The sequence below is a fragment of the Chrysochloris asiatica genome, unplaced genomic scaffold, assembly GCF_000296735.1.
Source record: "Chrysochloris asiatica unplaced genomic scaffold, ChrAsi1.0 scaffold00264, whole genome shotgun sequence".
In the NCBI taxonomy this organism is placed as follows: domain Eukaryota; kingdom Metazoa; phylum Chordata; class Mammalia; order Afrosoricida; family Chrysochloridae; genus Chrysochloris; species Chrysochloris asiatica.
Genome location: NW_006408782.1, coordinates 1486007 through 1512846, shown reverse-complemented (window position 1 = coordinate 1512846; position 26840 = coordinate 1486007). Strand labels below are relative to the sequence as shown.

Genomic DNA, 26840 nt, shown 5'->3' with positions numbered 1-26840 from the left:
AGCAACTCACAAGACACCACAGTATGACAAACTGACAGATGAGTGGGGCATTATAAATATACTTAAAGAATTCTAGAAAGCTACAAATAAAGAATTCAAGAAAAGTATAAAATTCAAGGAAAGCATAAAATCTATCAAAAAATAGATAATATTAATTATTAAATAGAATTTTTTCAAAAAGTAAATACATATTCTGGGTTGATAACAAGAATAAAGACTTTAAACCTCATTGTTGTTGCTGTTAAATGCCATCAAATTGGATCCAACTCAGCAACTCTATAGAAGGTTTCCAAGTAATATCTTGTGTTTAGAAGTCCAGTGTTTACCTTACATAGCCACACCAGGACACTACTGTTGTGGTTAAGTGCTGTAGAGTCAGTTTTGACTCACAGTACCCTTTATAGGCTTTCCAAGGAGCAACTGATGGGTTTGTACAGTTTACCATGTAGTTACTACTCCAGTGCTAATTAACTACAGTGCAACTCCAGGACACTTTGTTGTAAATCTTGATGGGAGCAGAATGCCTTATCTTTCTCCCTTGCAACCACTGGCAATTTCGAACTGATGACCTTGAGGTTTGCAGCCCTACTCATAACCACTACACTACCAGAGAGGGCCTCAAAAGTATGTTTGAGTTATCCAAAGACTGAAGATAAATCAACTGAAATTATCCAGTTCAAAGAAGAAAAAGAAAAAGAAAAAAAAATGGGGGGAGAAAAAATGTACAAAGACCCAAAAACATGTGAGGGACAGTCACATGTGCCGACATAAACATAATAGAAACCCCAAAAGGAGAGGAGTAAGAAAAACAGATAGAAAGATAACACAAAAAAACAATGTCTAAAACCCTCCTAATTTAACACTAACCTGTACACCAACGAAATTCAATGAACTCCAAGTAGGATAAACTCCAAGAAATCTAGGTCTATCACAGTCTTACTATCAAAAGATAAGAGAGACACTTGGGAGCAACAAGAACAAAAGTCTCCATGTACAAAGAAGTCTCAATAATATAAACAGAAATCATGGAAACCAGAAAGCACTAGGATAACATAATCAAAATGCTGAAATAAAAAAACTGCAAAGCAAGAATTCTATGTCCAGCAAAGTTAGCATTCAAAAATGAAGGTGAAATTAAGACATTCTTAAGTAAATAAAAAATAAGAGATATTATCACTAGCAGACCTACCTATAAGCAATACTTCATATTAAAATGAAAGGACATTAATTACTCGCATCCACGTACACACAAAAACATAGTACACCAGTATAGATGACTGCACAAGTAATTATAAATACAGCATGAATGTACTTTTGTTTATCATACTTTATTTATCCTATCTAACTGGAAAAACAACTAATTTGTGGAATGGGCACAAACATGGATGTTTTTCAATCACTTGGCCAAGTAGCTGTCTTCCAAATTTCTTGGCATAGATGCCTGACTGCAGCATGTTATTGTTAAGTACCATGGAGTCGGTTCTGACTCAGTGACCCTGCACAGGGTTTCCAAGGCTGCAATTCCTTACTGGAGCAGAACGCCTCATCTTTCTCCCGTGTAACCACTGGTAGTTTCAAACTGCTGACCTTGAGGTTAGCAGCCTGATTCATAACCACTACGCTACCAGAGCTCCTTGCGTGAGTGCAGCATAAGTTTATTAAAAGATTTCTCTTTGTATTACACCAATTCCTGGAGCCTTGTTCTTTGTCAATGCACCTTGGATTTATTCCTTCAGAATCATTGACTCTTAATCATATGCTACCTCTTGAAATGTATGAACATTAGCTATTTCTTTTTTAATACCGTGACTCTGTTGTTGCTTCCATCTTCATTTGATGTTTTTTGCATCATTCAATATTTTGCCCATAGAATCCTCCACTATTTCAAGTTCAGGCTTGAAATTTTAATTCAGTTACCATAGCTAAGAAATACCGAAAGTGCTCTTCCTTTTAGAACTCCAGGTCTTTCCACATTTCGTTATAATGTTTGATTTGTCTTCTCCAGCTGACCTTTGAAATTTTCTATTCAGCTCTTTTACCTCCTCATTTTTTCCATTGGCTTTAACATCTCGACAATGGAGAGCAACTTTCAGAGTGTCTTCTGACATTGATTTAGTTTTTTTCAGTACATCTTGATTGCATGTTTGAACAATCTCAGACTGAAGAAGTTGGTAGAATTCTTCAATTTCATCATCACTGGCTTTAATGATTGGCGTGCGAATTTGCATAATGCTAGTATTAACTGCTATTCAGCATATGGACATATTGTCAGGAGGGAACAGTCACTAGAGAAGGATGTCATGCTGGGTAAGATGGAGGGTCAGAGAAAGAGAGGAAGATCCCCAATGAGATGGATCAGCCAGGAGGCATCATTGATGGCGTCAAGTGTGGCAGCGGTAGTGAGGTTGGCCCAGGATCGAACATTGTTTCATTCTGCTGTGCATGGGGTCACTATGAGTAGGTTCTGACTCGATGGCACCTGACAACAACAACAACAGTATTAGCAGTTTTCCTTGTAGGTGTGTGGATATTATCCTATCACAGACAGCGTTGTACTTCAGAATAGATCTTCAAATGTTCCTTTTGATGATGAATGTGACAGCATTCCTCTAGAAGTTACTGTTCCCAGCATTGTAAGTCGTCGGACTTTCTGATTCAAAATGGCCAGTACCAATTTTCTTCATCTAATAATGGAGTCCTGTTGTGGCACTGTGGGTTAATGCACTGGACTGTAAAGTTGACTTGAACCATAAAGTTGGTGGTTTAAGCTCACCAGCCGCTACTTGGAAACCATATACAGGGTCGTTATGGGTCCAAACCGACTTGAAGGCACTTAACAACAACAACAACAACAATGGCTAGGATAGCCATCCTTATACGTTCCATTTAATTTTTGACAACTTCCAATTTTCCTAGATTTACACTTCATACAGAGTCCTGGTGTGGTGCCGTGGGTTAATGTGCCAGACTGCAAAGCCTTTGGAACAGCAGCTCCTCAGAAACCCTATACAGGGTAGCTATGAGTCAGAACTAACTCGATGGCGCTTAACAACAACAACAGCATACTTCATACATTCCATGTTCTGATTTCTAGTGGATGTTTACAGTTGTTTCTCCCCATTTTGAGTTATGCCCCATTAGCAAAAGAAGGTCTTGAAAGCTTTACTTCAATTGCGTTGTCACAGTCACCTCTACTGTGAGGAGGCAGCTCTTCCCCAGTCATATTCTGAATGTCTTCCAATCTAAGGAATTCATCTTTCAGCACTATATCTCACAATATTCTAGTGCTCTTCATCATGTTTTTCTCTTTCAGCACTATTTCCAACACTATTTCCTCTGCTATTCACAGGGTTTCCAGGGGCTAACCATTCAGAAGTATCCTGCCTCTCTTTATTCCTGCTCTGTCCTAGTGTGGCAGCTCTGCTGAAATCTGTCCCTCATAGGGGACCCTGCGAGTATTTGAAATATCAGTGGCATAGCTTCCAGCATCACAGAAACACGGAAGCACATGCAGACCCATGCACAGAGACAGAAAACAGATTGGTGGTTACCAGGACCTGTAAGAAGGAAGAAAGGGAAATGGCTACTAATGGGTAAAAGGTACTTTCTTTAAAAAGCTGAGGGAAATTAATGTAAGTCAGTTCAACAAATGTTCATTTATAGTGACTTCTTTATAAGAACTGAAAGAATATTTACCTTGAAGCTCGTTTTCTCCCATTTCAGTATCAGAATCACTGTCTTCTTTATTCCTTAAAGCAGCTTTTCTCTTCTCAAGCAGCCTTTTCTGCAATGTAGAGAGATACTTTTCAGTTCTGTCCCATGTCTAACATAAGCAGCATCTAGGTGAAATAGATCCTTCAGTCCACACGTACCTTGGACAGTAGCTCACTGCTCCACTGTCTAACTCCTTTGGGGACACTGACTATGCACTCCACAGCTTTGTTCAATGTCTGCTGTATGTCCTCCAGGGCAGGGGCCATGGCGATGTTGGGAATGGCCAGTGTAATGCTCGCCTGGAAAATAGGCAGATTGCTCTGCTTCATCTTGGAGACATGGTCTTGGTCTGAGATTAAAAAAACAAAACAAACAAACAAAAAAAAAAAAAAAAAACACAGATTATTTAATGCTTTTAACTTAAAATTGGGTTTGTTGTTGTTTGTTGCTGTCAAGTTGGTTCCAACACATAGAGAACATATATGTAATGAAACACTGATTTGTGCCATTCTAACAATTATTGTTACATTTGAACCCATTGCTGCTGACACTACCGATCCATTTGTTGGGGGTCTTCCTTTTTTTTCAATGGTCTTCCACTTTACCAATCATGATGTCCTTCTCCAGAGACTGGTCCCTCCTGAGAGCATGTCTGTAGTATGAGAGATGAAATCACACCATCCTGGCTTCTAAGATGCATTCTGGCTGTACTTTGTCCAACACAGATTTGTTTGTTCTTTTTTCAGGTCATGGTATTTTTAATAATCTCCTCCAACACTATAACTCAAATGCATCAATTCTTCTATGGTCTTCTTTATTCATGGTGCAACTTTCGCATGCATATGAGACTATGGAAAATCCCATGGCTTGGATCAAGCACACGTTAGTCCTTAAACTGACATCTTTGCTCCTCAACACTTTAAAGAGGTCTTGTGCAGCAGATTTGCCTAATGCAACACATCATTTGATTTCTTGGCTGCTGCTTCCATGAGTGTTGATGATTGATCTGAGCAAAATGAAGTCTTTGACAACTTCAATTTTTTCTCCATTCATGTTGATGTTATTTATTGTATCATGGTGTGGCACTGTGGTAGAAAACACAAGGTCAACAGTTCAAACTCACCAGTCACTCTTTGGAAATCCTATACAGGGTTGCTATGAGTCAGAACCAACTTGACTGCACTTAACAACAACATTTATTGGTCCAGTTGTGAGGATTTTGATTTTGATTTTGTTTACATTGAGGTGCAACCCATACCAAAGGCTGTAGTCTTCAATCTTCATCAGTAAGTATCTTAAGTCCACTTCACTTTCAGCAAGCAAGGCTGTATCTCTTGCATATTGCAAGTTGTTAACAATTCTTCCTCCAAAAATATTTACCGCATTTTTAACCAGAAAAAGTGAAATCACCTAGAACAAGCATCTGGTACATAATAGAAACTAGACAAATAGTTTTTGAATAAAGAATTCAATGAATGAATGAAAATAATTGGAAGATCTAGGTGTGTTCAAGACCCAGAACAGTTTCCTGGACCTCAAGCCACTTTCTGCAGAGTACTTCTTGGATACAAGGGTGACAAGACTCCATCTCTCATACATTGGACATATTATCAGGAGACACCAGTCCCTGGAGAGGGACATCATGCTTAGTGAAGTGCAAGTTCGTTGTAAAAGAGAAAGATGCTCAATGAGAAGGATTAACACAGTGGCTGTAATAAATGTCTCAAACATGACAATTCAGAGGAAGGCATAAGACCAGAGAGTGTTTCATTCTGTTGTACCGAGTTGGAGCTGACTCTATAGCACCTAAAAAGAGCAACATTTTATGGTGGTATGTTGTTAAGTGCCATTGAGTCGGTTCCTAATCATAGTGACTCTATATAGAGTTTCTGAGGAGTGGCTGGTGAGTTTGAATCCTGTCTGGTGGTTGTTGCTGTTGTTGTTAAGTGCCATTGAGTTGATTCTCACTCATAGCAACCCTGTATAGGGTTTCCGAGGAGTAGCTGGTGAATTTGAACTGCAAACTTTGTGGTCCAGTGCAATTCCTACACCACCAATAACAGCTACATAATATGTTGATAAAGCCTCCATAAAAAACCCACTGTGTAACGTCTGTCCTGAACTATGCAAACTGTTACCTAAAATGTTTAAAAATGCATGCTACCTAAATAACAGGAAGTAAACAATTTGGTCAATGTAGACTAAGTAAGAAAAAATGAGAAACAAAAGTAATTATGAGAACAAACAATTACTAGTTTAAATTTTCAAATAAAACTAGTTTAAAATTTCAAATAAAATATATGCCTTTTCTACCAGAAAATATATAAACAAACTCAGAGCAGCTAGAAGTGGAAAGGAAGATCAGTGTTAACTCATTATTCATGCATAAGGGGCTTTACAAGATGGGCAATGACATAGATATTGGTACAAATAGAGAAACTGAAGTATATCATGTCATATTACATGTATGTTAGTTCACAATACCTAGAACATACAAAGTTGGGAAATGTCTCAAATTTAATATTCATCATACCAATCAACAGTTGATAAGTTCTAGTAGTATTCATGTGTCAAAGAAAAGAATTATCCCTATTTGGAATTGAAATGAAATATAATGAAGCAGACTGCCAATCACAAAATTCTTTCAAAGATTCCACTTTTATCTATCTGCTTCTAATTAAATATTGAAAATGCTTTCCCTTAAACATGAACATTTAAAACAAATAAAAAGATTTTATAATCCTATTATTTTTCCATTTTATTTAACTACTATTTATTTCATCATCTAAAGAGCTCTGGTAGTGTAGTGGTTACAAATCAGGCTGCTAACCTCACAGTCAGCAGTTCGAAACTACCAGTTGTTCTGCAGGACAAAGATGAGGCTTTCTGCTCCGGTAAAGATTTACAGCCTCAGAAACCCTATGCAGGGCCGCTAAGAGTCAGAACCGACTCCAAAGCACATCATCACCACCACTACTACCATTTTATTCTCTTTGTACTATTTTTAATTTAAAATGTAGCTTCATGTTTCTCATCTTGATAGATTTTTGTTGGGAAATGCAATATGTGTTTGTGAATGAAGAGATGATTGTACTGAAAGTGAGGAAATTGCCTGAAAAATACTAAATTGACTCAAGGATAGTAAATTATTTTCTATTTTGAAGAGTGTGGCATCTTTCTAATTTTGTTGTTGTTGTTGTTAAGTGCCGTTGAGTCGGTTCCAACCCATAGCAACTCTGTATAGGGTTTCCAAGGAGCAGTTGGGTGAGTTTGAAGCATCAAATTTGCAGTTCAAATGGCTTTACACTTTGGCACATTAACCCACAGAGCCACACCAAGGATTCTATCTCAGTTTATAGAACTGGCTAAAAATCTAGCAATTTAACAATGAAACTATCTTTTCTGTATATTTTCTTTTAAAGGCTTGTTTTCATTCTTTCACTAATTTTAAGATATCTTGCAAAAAGATGTAAAGTGATACCAACTATCATGGTAGTAACAAAATCTAAGTGACCTTAGGCAAATTACCTTGCCACATTGCTTTAGTTCTTATAAAATGAGAGTAACAGCCATTCTGCGTGATAGGACTGTTAGGATGATCAAAGGTCATAATGTATAAGTTTTATTAGGAAGCACTCAGTAAATGGTGAGGTGGGAGTTTATTTCACACACACACACACACACAAAAGAGCTCTGGTGGCACAAAATTTAAGCAGTCGACAGCTAACCAAAAGATTAGTGGTTCAAACCCACTAGCTGCACCTCAGGAGAAAGACCAGGTGATCGGCTGCTATAAAAATTACAGTCTAGAAAACCTTTTGGGACAGTTCTATTCTGTCATAAGAGGTTTCTATGAGTCAAAATGACACCCAATAACAGCACCGCCACCACCAGCATGCACACACACACACACACACTAGCATTCATGCCTGCACAGCCAGGACAACTATGTGGGACTATTACCCCGGAAGTGAACTGTGTTGGAGGCATGAATGCGTTTGCGAATGGCCTCTAATGTATTCTTCGTCACTTTCAGCAGAGCATCTGCATTTTGATGGTTGAAATGAGAAAGCAACTCGCAGCCTTCCTCCTCTAACATCTCAGTCTCTTTCTTCTTTCTCTTGGTCATCTTTGACAAGGACAGGAGACCAGCCCCAGATTCACTGGCCTTAAGGGAAGATAGCAAGGTGTCGGATTTTCCTTCTTCTTGTTTCTCTGTTAAAAGGCAGGTAAGAGAAAACATGAGTGGGGAGAGAGCGGGAACAATGTATTGCAACTAAATACATGGTTGCAACTACATAAATAAATGTAATTAAAGAGAAGAAAATTAAGATAAATTGCAGGCAATTTAAAATCACTTAAAGAGCATACTTGTTAGAAAATGAACCACCAAAGAGTACAAAGAAGAAATTGAGGCACCACGTGAACTGATGAGGGAGTTTTCTCCTCAATGCAAGGAAAGAGCCACAGAGAAATGCAGGAATGATGACTGATAACACTATACTGGGACCTGATTCCATTTGAAGGATGACTCAGGAACATAGCATAAGGGTTTTACCAGCTTCTAACCACCATCACCATCATCTAACCAATAAGCCTGTTGTTTTGTTTTTGTTTTTAGTGATTTTGACTCTTCTCCGGCCCCCTCCCCCCGACACCACAGTTTCCTCCCACTCTATCCAGGACCTTTTAATGTGATGCTTTTCAGAGTCATCAGTCACAGGACATTGGGAGAGAAAGAAAACTTCCTTTCCTGTGTCTCAGTATCTTCATCTGTCCCACAAAAAGTTTACCCTAGTCTAGATGTTTTCCAAGGTGACTTACAATCCACAATGCATCCTACTCTACTGATATGGTGAAATAAAACACATACAACAAAAATCCTCACAACTGGACCAATAAATAGTATCATGATAAATCAAGAAGAGATTGAAATTGTCAAAGACTTCATTTTTCTTGGATTCACAATCAATACTCATGGAAGCAGCACTCAAAAAACCAAATAACATGTTGCATTAGGCAAATCTGCTACAAAAGACCTCTTTTGAGTGTTCAAGAACAAAGATGTCAGTTTGAGAACTAAGGTATACCTGACTCAAGCCATGATAGTTTTAATAGCTTGAGTCACTGAACATTGGACAATGAACAAGGAAGACTGTAGAATACATGCATTTAAATTATGGTGTTGGCAAAGAATACTGAAAGTACCATGGACTGACAGAAGGACAAGCAAATCTGTGTTGGAAGAAGTATGACCAGAATGCTTCTTAAAAGAGAGAATCATGAGACTTCATCTCTTGTACTTCAGACATGTTGTCAGTTATCAGTCCCTAGAGAAAGACATCATGCCTGGTACAGTGGAGGGTCAAAGAAAAAGAGGAAGACACCCAAGGAGATGGAGTAACACCATGGCAGAAACAATGGGCTCAAACATAATAACAATTGTGAGGATGGTACAGGACCAGACAAGGCTTCACTCTATTGTGTATAGGGTCACTAAGAGTCAGAATTTATTCAAAAGCATGTAACAACAACATATCAAAATGCAAGGGAAAGTAACAATGACCAATGCAAAGTATATGTGTATAAAGTTTAACACAAAAAAACAGGGAATTAATTACATGTAGCTCATTACAAGATGCTCAGACTCTTTATTTCAGAATTCAACAAATCATTGTAAAGTCAAGGGTGTTTATAGAAATGTGAAATAAGTTACTATGTTGGAAACTGAAGGCTAGCTCTCAGCAGATGTTTTTAAAAACACAAACTCCTTCCATGTCCACATCTCTTACCTGAACTTTCACTTTTTGAATCAACCCTATTCTCGTTTGATGCATTTTCATTTCCATCTTTAAATAGAATGTCCACATCCAGCAGCATAGTTATTAGTTCGTTCACAGCTTCTTCCACTAATGAGCTTTTAAAATGGAGGATCTGAGCACCACTTACACAAAGGTCCTATTCCAAAGAAAAAGAGAGTCATGTTATATTTGTTTATCTAGCTCTTTGGAGAACATCAGTAACGGAAGCAGTGACGTGGGATCAGCCTCCAGGTGAACTTCTAGCCTCCAGTAATGCTTGAGCACACCATTCACCTTTTAATTGCTATGGAGTAGATTGTGTCTCCCAAAATAGGTGTTATATAATCATCCCAGAAGCTGGATTATATGAAGAAAAATGTGGCATCAGAATTGGAGGAAGACTCGTTAACAACCTGTGATATGCATATGATACAGCCTTGACTGCTGAAAGCAACAAGGACTTAAAATACTTACTGATGAAGATCAAAGACTACAGCCTTCGGTATGGGTAGCACCTCAATGAGAAAAAAAAAAAAAAAAAATCCTAACTGGACCGATAAACAACATTCATATAAATGGAGAAAAGACTGAAGTTGTCAAAAACTTCATTTTGCTGGGCTCAACCATCAACACTCATGAAAGCAACAGTCAAGAAATCAAATGATGCATTTAATTGCAAATCTACTGCGCAAGACCACTTTAAAGTGCTGAATAGCAAAGATGTCAGTTTGAGAACTAAGGTGCACTTGATGCAAGCCATGGTATTTTCAATAACTTCAAATGCATGTGAAAGTTGGACACTGAAAAAGGAAGACTGTAAAAGAATTGGTGCATTTCAGTTATAGGGTTGGAGGAGAATATTGAAAGTTCCATGGACTGCCAAAAGAACAAACCAACCTGTTTTGGAAGAAGTACAGACAGAATGCTGATTAGAAGCCAAGATTGTCAGGCTTTGTTTCTCATACTTCAGACATATTATCAGGAGGGACCAGTCCCTGGAGAAAGACATCATGCTTAGTAAAGTGGAGGGTCATTGAAAAAAGAGGAAGACCCCTCAACGAGATGGATTGGCAAAGTGGAATCATCATTGGGTTCAAGTGTTATAGCAACTGTGAGGATGGCACAGGACTGGGCAATGTTTCATTCTGTTGTCCACAGGGTCGATATGGGTCAGAACCTACTTGATGGCACTTAACAACAACAATGAGTCAAAATATTCATGGCCATAACCACTTTTCTCTTCCTGGCCCCTAAAAAACTGTGTGCTTACAGCCTGGTGTACTCAATTTGAACACCATCCTCATCCATCGTACTTAGCAAACCATCTTGTCTCTATAATACAAAGCAAATAAAACTTATCTGTTTCAATAAAGACCTTTTTATGAAGACTCGTCCAACTCCCTGAACCCTTGCCTTCCTCTGGAAGACAAATATAACTCCATCATTACCTTTATTTCTTTTTGTTTGTTTCAGTAAAAGGAATGTTTCTCCTTCTAGTCAAAGATAACCCTATGACTTGAGTCCAGTAACAGTCTCTCCTGCTCCCCCAGTTACTACACTGTATCAATGAACCTTTGTTCCTCTCCTTCTCTACTTGATTTTCCCTTTTAGCATAAAAACATACTCAGTGAACATCAACTCTACCTTATCCTCCAGCTCACTTCCATCTTGAGGCCTTTGCACTTGTGTTCCTTCTGCATGGAAGCCTCTTCCCCAAATATAGTCATATGGTTTGCTCCCTCATGTTTGTCTTTTCAAACATAATTACACTGACTAAATAGCAACCATCAACAGATATACCTTTTCTCCATTATCCTCTTAATTTTTCTCGAACCTATCTACATCTGGTCTGTTGTTTTTTTACTGGGGTTTGGTTCTGTTTTTCTGCGCCCTCCACTTGAAAGTGCAGTCCATGATGGCAGAATATTCACTGTGAAGTCTCAGCAGTAGTTTCCACTCCTCCAAAATTATTGAAGAAATGAATTATGAAAATTAAACAATGTCAAGGAAAACTGTTCATTAAATCCTGGTGTGGTGCAGTGGGTTAATGCACTGGATTGTAAAGTCAGTTTAAACTGCAAGGTCGGTGGTTCAAGCTCACCAGCTGCTCCTTGGAAACCCTATACAGGGTCAGTATAGGTCTAAAATGTCTCAATGGCACTTAACAACAACAGTATTAATGTTGTTTTTATTGTTAAGTACCATCGAGTCGGTTCCGACCCATAGTGACTTGTTGTTATTGTTGTTAAGTGCTGTTGAGTTGGTTCTGACCCATAGAGACCCTGTATAGGGCTTCTAAAGAATGGCAGGTGTGTTTGAATCTCTAACCTTGCAGTTACCAATCCAGTGCTTACCCTACAAAGCTACCACTGTCCCAAAAATATAAATACCCATTCAATAAAGCCGTAGTCTCTGACTTATTATATTTACTTTGGAAAAATAATAACCTTAGGAAAAACAGAAAAAGCATAACACATAAATACGTTCATTGTAGCTCTCTTCAAAATAGGAAACCTTGAAAGCCATCTCAATGTTCAACAACAAGGAACTGAGAAGCTTAGTAAAATCCTTTGAAGGTGCCACAAGGCAACACGCAAAGTACCTCATGAAGAAATATTAACAGAGATAAAAATAAACACAATTACCCCAGCCTGCTCAGGGACAGCAGGCCTCACAAAGTAATTACAAGCAATGATTATGAGGTTGGCAAAGGACCCAGCAGTGTTTCTTCCTGTTGTTCATATGAGTTGGTACCAACTTAATGCACATAACAACAATGAAATATGCAAAACACCAAAATTTTAACAAAGGTGATGTAAATGACAATATGATACTTTTTTTTTTTTTTTACTTTAAACATATTCTAAGATTTACTTTCAAATGTAGATCTAAAAAATTTGGAGCCAAATGATTTCTTGAGAGGTATGTTTGGGGGAGGGTAAGGGGAGACTATATAAAAACGAATATTACGAAGGAGAATTTTAATTCTATCCACAGTTAGTGTGTGTAAGGTAAGGGAGAGAATGAGAAATTTATAAAGTGCTGAAATAATTTCTTCACCTCTGCCTTTTTTCCCTATGAGCTAACTATGATTTCCTATAATGTTACTTAGTCGTCAGTACAACTGTGAGGGGGCTTCAAAAAGCTCATGGGAAAACGCAATTAAATGATACTGAATTTTTTTCCGTGAAGTGTTTGAAGCCCCCTCACCTAAGTTGTATGTCACAAGTCCTTGTAGTGAATCTCCCAACATGCCATGGTTTCACCCCAAGCCAAAACACCAGTTGCCTTTGAGTCAGAAACTGCTTCTGGTGACCCCAATGTGTGTCAGAGTAGAACTGTGTTTCATAGGGTTTCAGTTGCTGGTTTTTCAGAAGGAGATCTCCAGGGCTTTCCTCTCAAGCATGTCTGAGTGGATTTAAACTACCCATCTTGCACTTTTCAGCTGAGCACCTTACCTAATTGTACCATCCAAGGACTGGGGCCTCGGATACACTTTATTAAAATCATCATTGAAGAGGCCTTACAATAAGCAAGCCCATCATCAACATGTCCTGTGATGCTAAAGGGACATGCCCAAAGGATAACTTGATAGCACACTACTTCCAAGACCTTACTCCAGACACAGGGTGGAAAGTGCCTCATTTAAAAATACTTCAGGGAAATCCTGGGTTAAAGAGTGAACTCCCTCCCAGAGGATCTTAGTTTGCTATACTGATGTACAGTCAGTCTGTAAAATGAGGTGGCAAACAAGGCCGAGATTTTAGAACTTTCCCAGGTTGCCTCTAACAATAGCTCAGGAACCGTGTGCCACAAAACACCAGTTGGGGAAAACCCACTCTGCAAGCATGTTTAAATAAGAAATCCTGTACAAAAGTGGTCTAAAAAAATTGATTCATTAAGTCAACCTTGGCTTACTACAAGGTCTTTTAGAAAATAGCTCTCTCTACACATAAAAAAAAAAAAATGAGAAATGTGTTCCATTACCATTTCCTTCCTTCTGATCTGAAAAGAAAGGAGCCCTGGTAGCGCTATAGGATAAGTGCTGAACTACTAACTGCAAGGTCACTGGTTCAAGCCCACCAGTTACTCCAAGGGAGAAAGATGAGGCTAGCTGTCCTAGTAAAGAAATACAGTCGCTATGATTGGGAACCGACATGAAGGCAGGGGGTTTGGGTCTGAAATGAAGGGACTTATTGGTTACAACTAACTAGCTCCTTGGAGACATTCCTCTTGAGATTCACCTATCACCAAGCAATCATACGTAGACAAAAGATGCAATTTATGCTTCACACAATGCCCTCTTTGTAGAGAAAAATGCATCACAAAAATATTTAAAAAGAAAAATTATAAATCTATTTATGACTTGTATGTGGAGTTCTGGTATAGCACTGCAGGATAAGCATTAGACTGCTAACAACAAGATCAGCCACTCAAATCCTTGGAGCGTCAATGAAACTTTCTGTTTCAGTGAAGGCCTAGGAAATCCTACTCAGGTTCCCTTTGAGTCAGAATCAACTCAATGGCAGTGGCTTTAGGGTTTTTTGGGGGGTAATGACTTGAAGGAAAGACAAACTAAATCAGAGTATTTAGTCACTAAAAACCTTATGAATAGCAGTGGAAAACTGTCAGCACCAGATTATTGAATATTGAAACATGATGATGAGCATCAGAATACTGTCAGATGTAGCACCAGAAAATGAGCCCCTCAGGTTGGAAGGTACTCAAAATGCAACTGGGGGAGAGTTGCCTCCTTAAAGTAGAGTTGATCATTATGATGCAAATGGAGTAAAGCCTTCAGGACCTTCCTTTGCTGATGGGGCACAACTCAAAACGAAGAGAAACAGCTGTAAGCATCCACTAATAATTGGAATATGGAAGGCATAAAGTATGAATCTAGGAAAATTGAAAGTTGTCAAAAATTAAATGGACTGCAAAAACATTGATATCCTAGGCATTAGTGACCTGAAATGGATGGGTATTGGCCATTCTGAATTTCACAATCACATGGTTTACTATGTCAGGAATGACAAATTGAAGAGAAATTGTGTCTCATTCATCATCAGAAAGAACATACTAAGATCAGTTATGAACTACAACAATATGATAAGATAAAATCAATATGCCTACAAGGAAGACCAGTTAATACCACTGTTACTCAAATTTACACGCCAACCTCTAACGTCAGTGATAATGAAATTGAAGAAGTCCATCAAATTCTTCAGTTTGAAATTGAACAAACATGCAATCAAGATGTAGTGATCATTACTGGTGATTGGAATTCAAAAGTTGGAAACAAAGATTAAGGATTAGTAGTTGGAAAATATGACCTTAGTGATAGAAATGATGCTGCAGATCGCATGATAGAATTTTGCAAGGCCAGTGACTTGTTCATTGTGAATACCTTTTTAAACAGCATAAAAGATGACTATACACATAGACCTCACCAAAGAGAATACACAGAAATCATTGTGTACATCTGGGGAAAGAGACAGTGGAAAAGCTCCATATCATCAGCCAAAACAAGGCCAGAGGCAGACTGTGGAACAGACCATCAATTGCTCATATGCAAGTTCTGCTTCCAGGCTGAAGCTGAAGAAAATGAAAACAAGTCCACGAGAGCCAAAATATGACCTTGAATATATCCCACCTGAATTTAGAGATCATCTGAAGAACAGATTTGATGCATTAGACACTAAAGACTGAAGACCAGAAGAGTTGTGAGATGGCATAAAGAAAATCATACAATAAAAAAGTAAAGGATCATTAAGAAGCCAAAAAAAAAAAAAAGTAAAAGACCAAAATGGATGTCAGAAAAGACTCTGAAACTTGCTCTCCAGCATAATGATGCTAAAACAAATGGAAGAAGTAAGGGGGTACAAGAGTTGAACAGAAAATTTCAAAGATCAACTCGAGAAGACAAAGTAAACTATTATAATGAAATATGCAAAGACCTGGAGTTAGAAAAAAACAAAAGGGAAGAACATGCTTAGCATTTCTCAAGCTGGGGCAACTGAAGAAAAAAATTCAAGACTCGATTTGTGGTACTGAAGGATTATATGGGCAAAATACTGAATGATGCAGAAAGCATCAAAAGAAGATGGAAGGAATACAAAGAGTCACTGTATCATAAAGAAATGGTCGATATTCAACCATTTCAAGAGGTTTTATATTATGAAGTAAATGATCCTGGAGGAAGAAATAAAAGATATATTGAAATCACTGGCAAAGAACAAGTCACCGGAAATTGATGGAATACAAATTGAAATCTTTCAGCAAACTGAGGGGGCACTGGAGGCACTCACTCTTCTCTGCCAAGAAATCTGGAGGACAATTACCTGGCCAACTGACTGGAAAAGATCCGTATTTGTGTCCATTCCAAAGAGAGGTGACCCAATGGAATGTGGGGATCATAGGACAATATCATTGATATCCCATGCAAGTAAAGTTTTAAGAAAGATAATCCAAGAACAGCTGCAGCCATACATTGACAGAGAACTTCCAGATGTTCAAGCCAGTTTCAGAAGAGGACATGAAATGAGGTACATCATTGCTGACATCATATGGATCTTGGCTGAAAGCAGAGAATACTAGAGAGATGTTTACCTATGCTTTATTGACTATGCAAAGGCTTTCGATTGTGTGGATCATGACAAGCTATGGACAGCATTGAGAAGTATGAGTATTCCAGCACACTTAATTGTACTCATGAGGAACTTGAACATAGACCAAGGGGCAGTTGTTTGAACAGAACAAGGGAACACCAAATGATTTAAAATCAGGAAAGGTGTGTGCCAGGGTTGTAGTCTTTCACCTTAACTTATTCAATCTGTATATTGAGCATATAATTCAAGAATATGGATTATATGAAGAAAAACGTGGCATCAGGATTAGAGGAAGACTTATTAACAGCCTGTGATATGTAGATGATACAGCTCTGCTTGCTGAAAGCAAAGAGGAATTAAAATACTTACTGATGAATATCAAAGACCACAATCTTCTATATAGGTTACACCTCAATCTAAAGTTAAAAAAAAAAAAAAATCTTGCTACTGGACTAATAAACAGCATCCATACAAATGGAGAAAAGATTGAAGTTGTCAAAGACTTCATTTTGCTTGGATTCACCATCAACATTCATGGAAGCAGCAGTCAAGAAATTAAATGACATATGGCATTAGGCAAATCTACTGTACAAGCCCTCTTTAAAGTGTTGAAGAGCAAAGATGTTAGTTTGAAGGCTAAGCCATGGTATTTTAAATAAATGCATATGCATGCAAAAGGTGGACAGTGAATAAGAAAGATTATCAAAGAATTGATGCATTTAAGTTATGGTGTTGGAGGAGAATATTGAAAGCACCATGGACTGCCAAAAGAACAATCAGATCTGTGTTGGAAGAAGCACAGCCAGAGTGCTCCTTGGAAGCCAGGTTGGCCAGACTTCATCTCTCATTCTTCGGACATGTTGTCAGGAGGGGCCAGTCACCAGAGAAAGATATCATGTTTGGTAAAGTGGAGGGTCAGAGATAAAGAGGAAGACCCCCAGCAAGATGAATTGGCATGGTGGTGGAAGCAATGGGCTGAGACGTAGCAACAATTCTGAGAATGGCCCAGGACCTGACAGTGTTTCCTTCAGTTGTACATAGGGTCACTGTGAGTTGGTACTAGTTCGATGGCGCCTAACAACAATGTCATATAGGAGTCCCATGTTGGTACAAATGGTTAAGTGTTTGACAACTAGCCAGAAGTTTGGGAGTTCAAACTCATTCAGAGGTGCTCCACAAGACAGACTTGAAAACCCTATGAGACCTCCACTGTGTATGCAAGGGGTCACATGAGCCGGTATCAACCTTTGTCATTTGGAGAAACTGGTCACAGGTAAGTGGTTCCTCTTGAGGAAGCAGGCAGAGAGGGGTGCGACTCATTTCTTCTAGAATGCCATCAATGCGGAACTCAATCAGATCATTGACCCTGTTGAGTAGCAACTCCAATTCCTCTGGGGAAATAAAATAAAAATAAAAAAAAATAAAAAACAGAAAAAGAGAGAAAGATTTAAGCATTTTTATTTAAAAAAAGCAACATATGATTAAACTATAGGAAGAAAATCGAGATTGAAGTTACTTTGTTTCATATTTGTTTATATAATGCCTGCTAGACAGATCACTGTCCACTGTTTGTTGCCCCAGCCACCTCAGGCAGCCTAAGTCATACTCCTCATACTTGAATACTCAGGTCTAAGGCATGTCCAGCAGGAGGCTTTCCTGAAAACTGAAGATCCTTTCATACTGCCTCAAGGTGCAAAGCTTCATGAAGGACTCTATAGGCAAAATATTCAGGAAGCATCAAACAAGATTGAATACAGAGTCAATGTATCAAAAGTATTGGTGAATGTTCAACCATTTCCAGAGGTACAATATGATCAAGAACTGATGATACTGAAGGAAAATGTCTAAGTCTCACTGAAGCCTTAGCTATAAACAAGGCTTCAGGAACTGACTGAATACAATTTGAAATGTTTCAATAAAGGGATGTTTTGCTGGAAGCACTCATTCATTTATGCCAAGAAACTTGAATGACAGCTATCTGGTCAACCCATTGGAAGAGATCCAAGTGTGTACCCATTCCAAAGAAAAGTGACCCAATGGAATAGAAAATCATTGAATAAAATAATAAATATCATACACAAGTAAAATTTCATTGAAGATAAATTAAAAATAGTTGCAGCAGTACATCAACAGGGCCCTGCCAGAAGGTCAAGCTAGATTCAAAAGAGGAAACAATCTCACTTTTCCCTGTAAAATGATGGGTACTGTTGGTGGTGTACTGTGGATTCGGTTCTGACTCACAGAGGCCCTATATAGGGTTTCCAAGGTGGTATATTTTTACAGGAGCAGAAACCTCATCTTTCTCCTGTAGAAGCACTGGTAGTTTCAAACTGCTGATCTTGAGGAGAGCAGCCTGACTTGTAACCACTACACTGCCAGATTGTTGTTTTTGTTAGGTGCCATCGAGACAGCACCAACTTTTAGTGACCCTATGCACATCAGAACGAAACTGCCCATTCCTGGGCCAACCTCACAATTGTTGCCACACTTGAGTCCATTGATGCTGCCATATTGCCAATCCATCTCACTGGGGGTCTTCCTCTTTTTCTCTGATCTTCCACCTTACCAAACATGGTTGTTGTTGTTGTTGTGTGCCGTGGAGTCGGTTCCAACTCATAGCGACCCTGTACAGGGTTTCCGAGGCTGTAAATCTTTACGGGAACAGAAAACCTCTTCTTTCTCCTGTGGAACAGCTGGTAGTTTCAAAGTCTTGACCTTGAGGTTAGTAGCCCTACTTGTAACCAGCACGCTCCCAGAGCTCCTTTGGAAACCCTACACAGGATCGCTCTATGTGGGAACTGACTCTACAGCCCACAGCAGCAACAGCAGCATTAGGTAAAACTCTGAGAGACTCTCAGCATCATATAAAAATACAAAAGTAACAATAAATAAAAATATATCGCTAATCCCTGAGAGCAAAATTAAATAGTGAATATTTGCAGTTTCCAGTAAATTGTTGAATGCTTATATTTTTATAAAATTCCTTAAGGAATAGCTTAAAAGCATGGTTTTGGTTTATATCACAACAACCAATAAGCAATCATGCAACAGATAAAACTTTCAGCTTTAAAACTGAGGTATTTTGTCAGACTTACTGATCTTTTCAAATGTGCTTTCTAAATAGGTTTCAATATTCAGTGACGTCCAGTTCAATGCAGCCAAGCCGGGCTGGAGTGCTTCGTCCACTTTAGCCAGATGAGGAGCCATCAGCTGCTCAATGGTGGCAGGCATTTTTGCCTTTACTCGCTGATATTCAGCCAGCATCATCTGACATTAAAGGAAGATTAAATAAATCAACTCGTATCACACTTTTTGGAGTACTGTTGTTGTACTGTGGGTTAGCTGGGCTTCAAGGTCAGTTTGAACTGAAAGTTCAGTGGTTCAAGATCACCAGCTGCTCCTCAGAAACCCTATGCAGAGTTAGCTTATGAGTCAGAATTGACTCAATGGCACTTAACAATAACATCACATTTTTCATATCTAATGGTAGCTCATATTTTATACAAAAGGTATTTTTATTTATTTATTGTTAAGTGCCGTCGAGTCAATTCTAACTCATAAGCAAACCCTGCATAGGGTTTCTGAGGAAAAGCTAATGGGTTTGAACACCAACCTTGTGATTAGCAGTACATCGCCATGCCAGAACTCCTTCATTTATTTAAGGTCATGCAATAGGGCTCTTATAACAGTCTAGTCAATACAGAGGATAACATAGAATAAGAACAGAAGATCTCTCCACAAATACAAATTTCTAATCCAATAAAATACTACCGCGGATGAAGGAAAAGAAGTCAACAATAATAATGTGTCCCTTCCTATCTAGTTTTTGAGCTCAACTAATAATCTAAAGATTGGCAGTTTAAATCTCTCCAGGGGTTCAGCCAAAGAAAGAACTGGTGATTTGTTTCTGAAAAAATTGACAGCCAAGAAAACTCTGTAGAACCAGAAGATAGGGAAGGAGTCTTCACATCAAGTATCAATGCTATCCCCTCTGTACACAGGGTAGATAGGGATGGGCAACTTAAACACTGGCTACAAAAACTGAGGGGGCGATAAAGACATGAAGTGACTGGCTTACAAGTTTTCAAGAGGAAGTTTAGTTTAAGAGTGTGTGGGTGAAGAAAGAGTCTCCACTAAATAGTTTTCATCTTGTCTAAATGGGTCTGGTTAAAAGTGATGGGGATCAGATTCTTATGATTCAATAGTAAGTGTTATCATGACTAATTGAGACTGTCACAATTGTAAAGGTAGAAGTTTTGTAACAGACATGGGGGAGTAGTTCATCTTATAGTCCAGAAACTGAGGACCCTAGGACCATCAAGGGAGAAGAGCAAAAGCAGAATGTGGGACTCTATCAAGAAAAGCAGGGAAAACAGAGATGGAAACAGAGACGGGGATATGAAGAGAGGGAGCAGCTGGAGACTCTAGATTCATGGGAAGAGAGGGCTTGGCAGCCAGAAGGCAGGCTTGCAGAAGAGAACCCTGTAGAGCAGTTCTACTCTGCAACACACATGGTTGACATGAGTTGGAATCAACTTGACAGCAACGGGTTTGGTTTTTCTCCACCCAGCTTTTAGGGAGTGAAATTTGGAGGCTTAGTAACTTTTCTAAACCCCATTAACCTGTGCTTCATGGCACTTATTTGTTCAAGTTTGTACCTTGGTATAGTCTGTTTCCTGCTTTCCTGGTACCTCTTGTGGACTGAGAATGGATCATGAGAAGTCTCCCTAAGACCACTGTTGTATTCTGGGTCGAATCTCTAGGCACATAGGCTTTCTACACCAGGGGAGAGTCAACAACCACAGTTGACTTCAATTAGTGGCATGGTTTTAAATATCATCTATATGTCAAAGATATGGAGTCCTAGTGTGGCACTGTATGATAAGCACTGGAATATAAGGTCGGTTTGAACCTCAAGGTTGGAGGTTCAAATTCACCTGCCACTCCTTCGAAACCCTATACAGGGTCGATAAGAATCAGAACTGACTCTATGACACTTAACAACAGCAACAGCTTATGTCAGAGATATCCAAATTTGTGTCTCTAGCCCACACCTCACTCCCAAAGACTAGATTCATAAATGCAATGCCTGCTTCATATCTCCACTTAGGTATCTAATAGAAATTTCAAACAGGTTCAAAACTGAAATTGTGTTATTCCCACAAAACCTTCTCTGCCCTAGCATAGTCCACATAGGCAGCATTCTACATCCTACCTGGGAAGTAAATGCTTATAGCAACCATCTAAGGTACAACTATTGGTCTCTCCAAAAAGTGAAAAACATCAACGATTCATATAGAAACAATTAGTCCACTGGACTGATGGACCACATGAACATCAGTATCCATGACTCTGACACCAAAAGAGCTAGATGGTGCCTGACTACCATGACTGATGAGTCTTAAAAGCATCACATTAGAAGGTCCTGGATAGAATGGGAGGAAACAATGGGGAGAAAAGTCAAAATCATTTAAAAAACTAAGCTTATTGGTTAGATGATGTTGATGGTTTTTGGAAGCTGGAAAACCCCTCACGGCTATGTTCCTGAGTCATCCTTCAAATGGAACTGAACACACCCCACAGCTCAACTTCCAACCGAACAATGTTGTATGCTGTTGAGTTAGTTCTGACTCATAATGGTCCTGTATACAGCTTCCATGAATGACTGGTGGGTTTTGAACTGCTGACCTTGTGGTTAGCAATCCAGTGTTTATCCTATGGTGCTACACCAGGGTTCCAAACAATAGACAGGTCCTTAGGAGACAATATAACACCAGTGAGGTATGCACTATTTAGAAAATCAGCCATTCTAAAGGTGAGGTGTGGCGCTGTAGGATCAGCACTGGACTACTAATCATTAGGTTGTTGGTTCAAACCTACCAGCCTCTCCTTGGAAACCCTATACAGGGTCACTATGAATCAGAATTGACTCGATACCACTTAACAACAAAGCTCAAAACACAGGCAGGGATATGAAAAAAAGAGGAATGGAACTGGAAAATACAGGGAGCAACTGGAAAGACTGTTGTTACATTGTGGGGATTGGAATCAGTGTCACAAAACAAAATGGGGATAAACTGCTTAACCAATTTTCTCTGCAAATTTTTACTCAAATCACAATAAGGTCTAAAAAAATACACTTCTTCCCACAGTATCTTCTGTCTCAGGTGACGGTGACTCTAGCCTTCCAATTGTTCAAACCAGGATTTGGAGTTACCTGAACTCCTCCCTTCCTCTTGAACTCACCATGAAATCCAACAGGATATCCCATTTGTTGTACCTGCAAAAGGAAGCTTATTTCTGACTTTCTTACCACATCTATGCTACCACCATCACTGTTTCCTACATTACTAAATGGTCTACCTTGTAAGTCTCTGTTCCTCCCTTGTCCCCTACATTTGATGCTCTGCTTAGCAGCAAGAGTGTTCCTTCAAAATGCCACTCAGATTAAGTCAACTCCTCTGCTTTAACTATTGCATGGCTTTCCACTGCACTAGGGGCTACAAGTTCTTCTCCTGGTCTACACAAACCAACCCAATTTGGTCCCCATCACTTCTCTGATCATATCTCCAACCATTCTCCCCCTCCATCACCTACCTGCACATCACTATTCTCCCGCCTCCGCAAAGGAGCAGCTCTGGCCCTCCTTCAAATAATTGCTCAAATGCCACCTTCTCAAAGAGGTCTATCCTAACTACATATTAAAGAGTGTAAATCACCATCCAAAACCACCCACATGCTCAGTCTCCCTGGCCCTGCTCTATAATTTTTCAAAGCGCCTATCACTTTCTAATAGGAGTCCTGGTGTGGGTCTGTGGGTTAATGCACTGGACTGCGAAGTCATTTGAACCCCAAGGTCAGTGGTGAGCAATGAGTCCTGGTGTGGTGCTGCATGTTAATGAGTTGAACTGCATGGTTGGTTTGAACTACAAGGTTAGTGGTTCAAGCTCACCAGCTGCTCCTCAGAAACCCTATACAGGGTCACTATAGGTCAGAACTGATTCAATGGCACTTAACAACAACAACAACATCACTCATAATAGACTATATTGCTTAGCTATTTGTAATGTAAATTGATAATTATCTGTGTTCTTCAACTCTATAAGGACATGGATTCTGTCAGCCTTTTTTCTATGTGTAGAAAACAATGAGCAGCATATGGTAGTTGTCACAGTGTGAATTGTATCTCCCCAAAATGCGTGCTGGAATCCTTATGCGCTGGCCTGCAAGGTCAGCACTTCAAACCCACCAGTCGCTCCTCAGAAACCCTACTACACTTCATTTATATTCATTTGTCATTATTAAGTGCCACTGAGTTTGTACTCTCTCATAGCGATCCAATATAGGGCTTCCGAGGAGCAGCTGGTGGATTTGAACTGCTGACTTTGTGGTTTGCAGTCTAGTGCTGACTCAACAGCACCACACCTGGATTCCATTTCTATTCATAATTTTTATCAAATAATCATTTATTTTTACCTGTTTATTTTTTTACTCCTTCACCCTAAATAGAATATGAATCTTTTTTTTAATAATGGGAACCGTCTTAACCTAATTTACTGCTGAGCCCCTTAAAATAGATAATGGGGGAATTAGTAACTCATATGAAAATAACATTAAAGGAGAAACATATCAACATAGGCATTAGCCATTTTTCTTGCTCTGAAATTATTGTTTATTTTCCATTGCTATAAAGCAGTTGGTGGAGAAATGTGAAATTTTGAACACAGCCAGAAGTTAGATGACGAGAGTGTATCTATGCTACTTTTCTGATATTCATCACTGCATTGCGGTGATATAAGACAATGTCCTTGTTTTCTAGGGTATGTGACCTGAAATATTTAGGGGTAAAGAGACATAAACGTCTACTACTTAGTCACAAAAAGTTCAGAAAAAACAATAATATGAAAAAAGGAGAGCTCATAAAGCAAATGTATCAAAATGCTAACATTTGGCGAATGTAGGTAGAGAGTAACTGGGTATTCTTTTGTAAGTTTTCTGTAAAAAAAAACATATAATCATATTCCAAAATAAAAACATTTTTTTTAATTCATTCTGGAGCTAACCAGGAACAACAAAAGATATGATACCTTCATGTTACTGAAGTTTTTTTTGTACACGTCCCGTTTCTGGAAAAGGGCAGCTGCAAACGGTGAGACTTCCAGACCCATCTGGGACATGCACTCTACTTCTCTAAATAAAGTCAGTATCTGAGGGTCAAAGTTGACAAACAATTCCCCCGTTCCTGGAGCCTTCACCAATAAAGAAGCCTCAAGTCCTACGTGAATTTCTTCAATCTGTGGGAAGAAATCACAGCAGTACCATGAAAAACTCATCTTTCTCCTGTGGACTGGCTGGGGGACTCGAACCTAGAATCCTGTGGTTCACAGTCCAGTACTTATCGTACACAGCCACCACCCTCCTAACTTCTCATTGTTGGTGGTGGTGTTGCTAAGTGCCAACGAGTCTGTTCTGACTCATAGCGACCCTGTATATCGTTTCTGAAGAGCTGCTGGTGAGCTTGAACCACTGACCTTGTAGTTCAAACCAACCATGCAGTTCAACTCATTAACATGCAGCACCACACCAGGACTCATTGCTATTGTTGTTGGGTGCCATCAAATCAGTACTGATTCATAGCGACCCTATGCACACCAAAACAAAATACTGCCTGGTCCTGGACCAATCTCACTGTCATTGCCACACTTGAGCCCACTGATGCTGCCACTTTGCCAATCCATCTGTCTGGAGTCTTCCTCTTTTTCTCTGACCCTCCACCTTACCACGCATGATATCCCTCTCCAGTGACTGGTCCCTCCTGACAATATGTCCCAAGTATCAGAGAAGTCTAGCCATCCTGGCCTCCAGGGGGCGCTCTGGCTGTACTTTTTCCAACACAGATAATTAGGAATTTATAAATCAAATAAATATGGATTGATCTGTTATCTGACTTATGATTTTTTTCCCCAAAAGTAATAATTAGATTCATTTGATCGATGATCACATTAAACTGAGTCTGCCTTATAGATACTCACAAACCCAGTTTTCTACAGGAAATAACACTGTCACACGCTTCTTGTTGTTGTTATTAAGTGCTGTCGGGTCAGTTCTGACCAAGAGCAACCTATAGAGTGTTTCCAAGGACAGCTTGAACCATTGCCCTTGCAGTTCAAAGCAACTTCGCAGTCCAGTGCATTAACCCACAGCGCCACACCAGGACTCCTGTCATCTGCTAGAGGAGGGTTTTCCATTGACTGGACAATGGAGATGCCTTTGAAGACCACAAGTGTAAACACTCACTTGTTGAAGCCATGCCCTGTGGTAGAGAACCTCAAATTCCAGAAGAACCTTGGCCATCCTGTTGTAACTGCGAATGATAGGTTTGGCCTCCATTGTCCGTAGCACAGTTGGGTGCTGCTGGAAAAGTTGCATTGGTTGCTGGATTCTATGGAAGAGCTGACGAGCCCACAAAATTTTCCCAGCAATGGGAGGCTGGTCTCGAGCCAAAGGAGGGTCATATTTGTACTTTGTATAAAGCTTGGCAATCATACCAACGTCAGCGCCATAGTTCTCAAGGATAAGCCGGTATTTGTCATCAATACCAAGATTAGGTATATTCAATCTGATATTAAAAAAAGGAAAAGACTTTAATGGAGATGTGTCTAGAAATTTTATTAGCATTGATTTTAAAACATGATACTTCCAGAAGAGAAAGAGATGTCTATGCTCTCTACTCAAAGAATCAAAATGGTATTAATCCATAAGACCTCTGCAAAACTACTAATTCAGTAGAATTTTTTTTTCAAATTACTTAAGCACTAGAAAATATTAAGGAGCTCTAGTAGCATAGTGGTTGCAAATTGGGCTGCTAATCTCAGGGTAAGCAGTTCGAAACTACCAGCTGTTCTGCGGTAGAAAGATGAGGCTTTCTGCTCCCGTAAAGATTTACAGCCTCGCTATGAGTCGAAACGGACTCCATGGCACATAACCACCACCAGAAAATATTAATACAAGGGGATTTCAAAAAGTTTATGGGAAAATCACATTATTTTTTCATTCAATTTTTCCATGAACTTTTTGAAGCTCCCTTGGATAGCAGTCACAAGTTACTTCCAAGTTAATGTTGTTTGAAGTGCTGTCACGTTGCTTCTAATGCATAGCAACCCTGTGTAGGGTTTTCAAGAAGTGACTGGTGGGCTTGAACTACTAACCTTGTAGTTAGTAGTAGTCTCTATATACAGGACTAAAACAAACGCTTAATTTTCAGAGGAACTTTTAAAAAGTGTGACTTGTTCAGATGGTCATTCCATAGCAGTTCTTTCTTCCTATTAGTATATGAAATAATAATTAAACAACATAAGATAAACTCTGCCTATCTTATCTCAATTTTATAAAATTGTCATTGTGTGTTGTCTAGTCAGTTCTGACTCATACCTACACTGTGTTGTTGGTGTTGTTGTTGTTGCTGTTGTTGTTGGGTGCCAATGAGTCAGTACCGACTCATAGTGACCTTATACACAGCAAAATGAAACACTGCCCGATCCTGGGCCAACCTCACTACTGTTGCCACGTTGAGCCCTTCGATGCTGCCACTTGCCTAATCCATCTCGTTGGGGATCTTCCTCTTTTTCTCTGACCCTCCACCTTACCAAACATGATATCCTTCTCCAGGGACAGATCCCTCCTGATAATATCTCCAAGGTATGAGAAACAAAGTTTGCCC

At 39.2% G+C, this 26840-nt stretch overlaps 1 protein-coding gene across 1 annotated transcript in view; it reads right to left on the bottom strand.

Annotated features, from left to right (window-relative positions):
- Positions 1 to 26840, bottom strand: part of DNAH5 (dynein, axonemal, heavy chain 5) — a 408072-nt gene that overhangs the window by 305375 nt on the left and 75857 nt on the right. Inside the window, exons 14-21 of the mRNA XM_006874155.1 lie at positions 25418 to 25739; positions 24208 to 24414; positions 19216 to 19387; positions 17366 to 17511; positions 9507 to 9672; positions 7678 to 7929; positions 3873 to 4063; positions 3697 to 3784 (exon numbers count right to left, since the gene is read on the bottom strand). Of these exons, the coding sequence (XP_006874217.1) occupies positions 3697 to 3784; positions 3873 to 4063; positions 7678 to 7929; positions 9507 to 9672; positions 17366 to 17511; positions 19216 to 19387; positions 24208 to 24414; positions 25418 to 25739 (1544 nt within the window). The remainder of the gene's footprint in view (positions 1 to 3696; positions 3785 to 3872; positions 4064 to 7677; positions 7930 to 9506; positions 9673 to 17365; positions 17512 to 19215; positions 19388 to 24207; positions 24415 to 25417; positions 25740 to 26840) is intronic.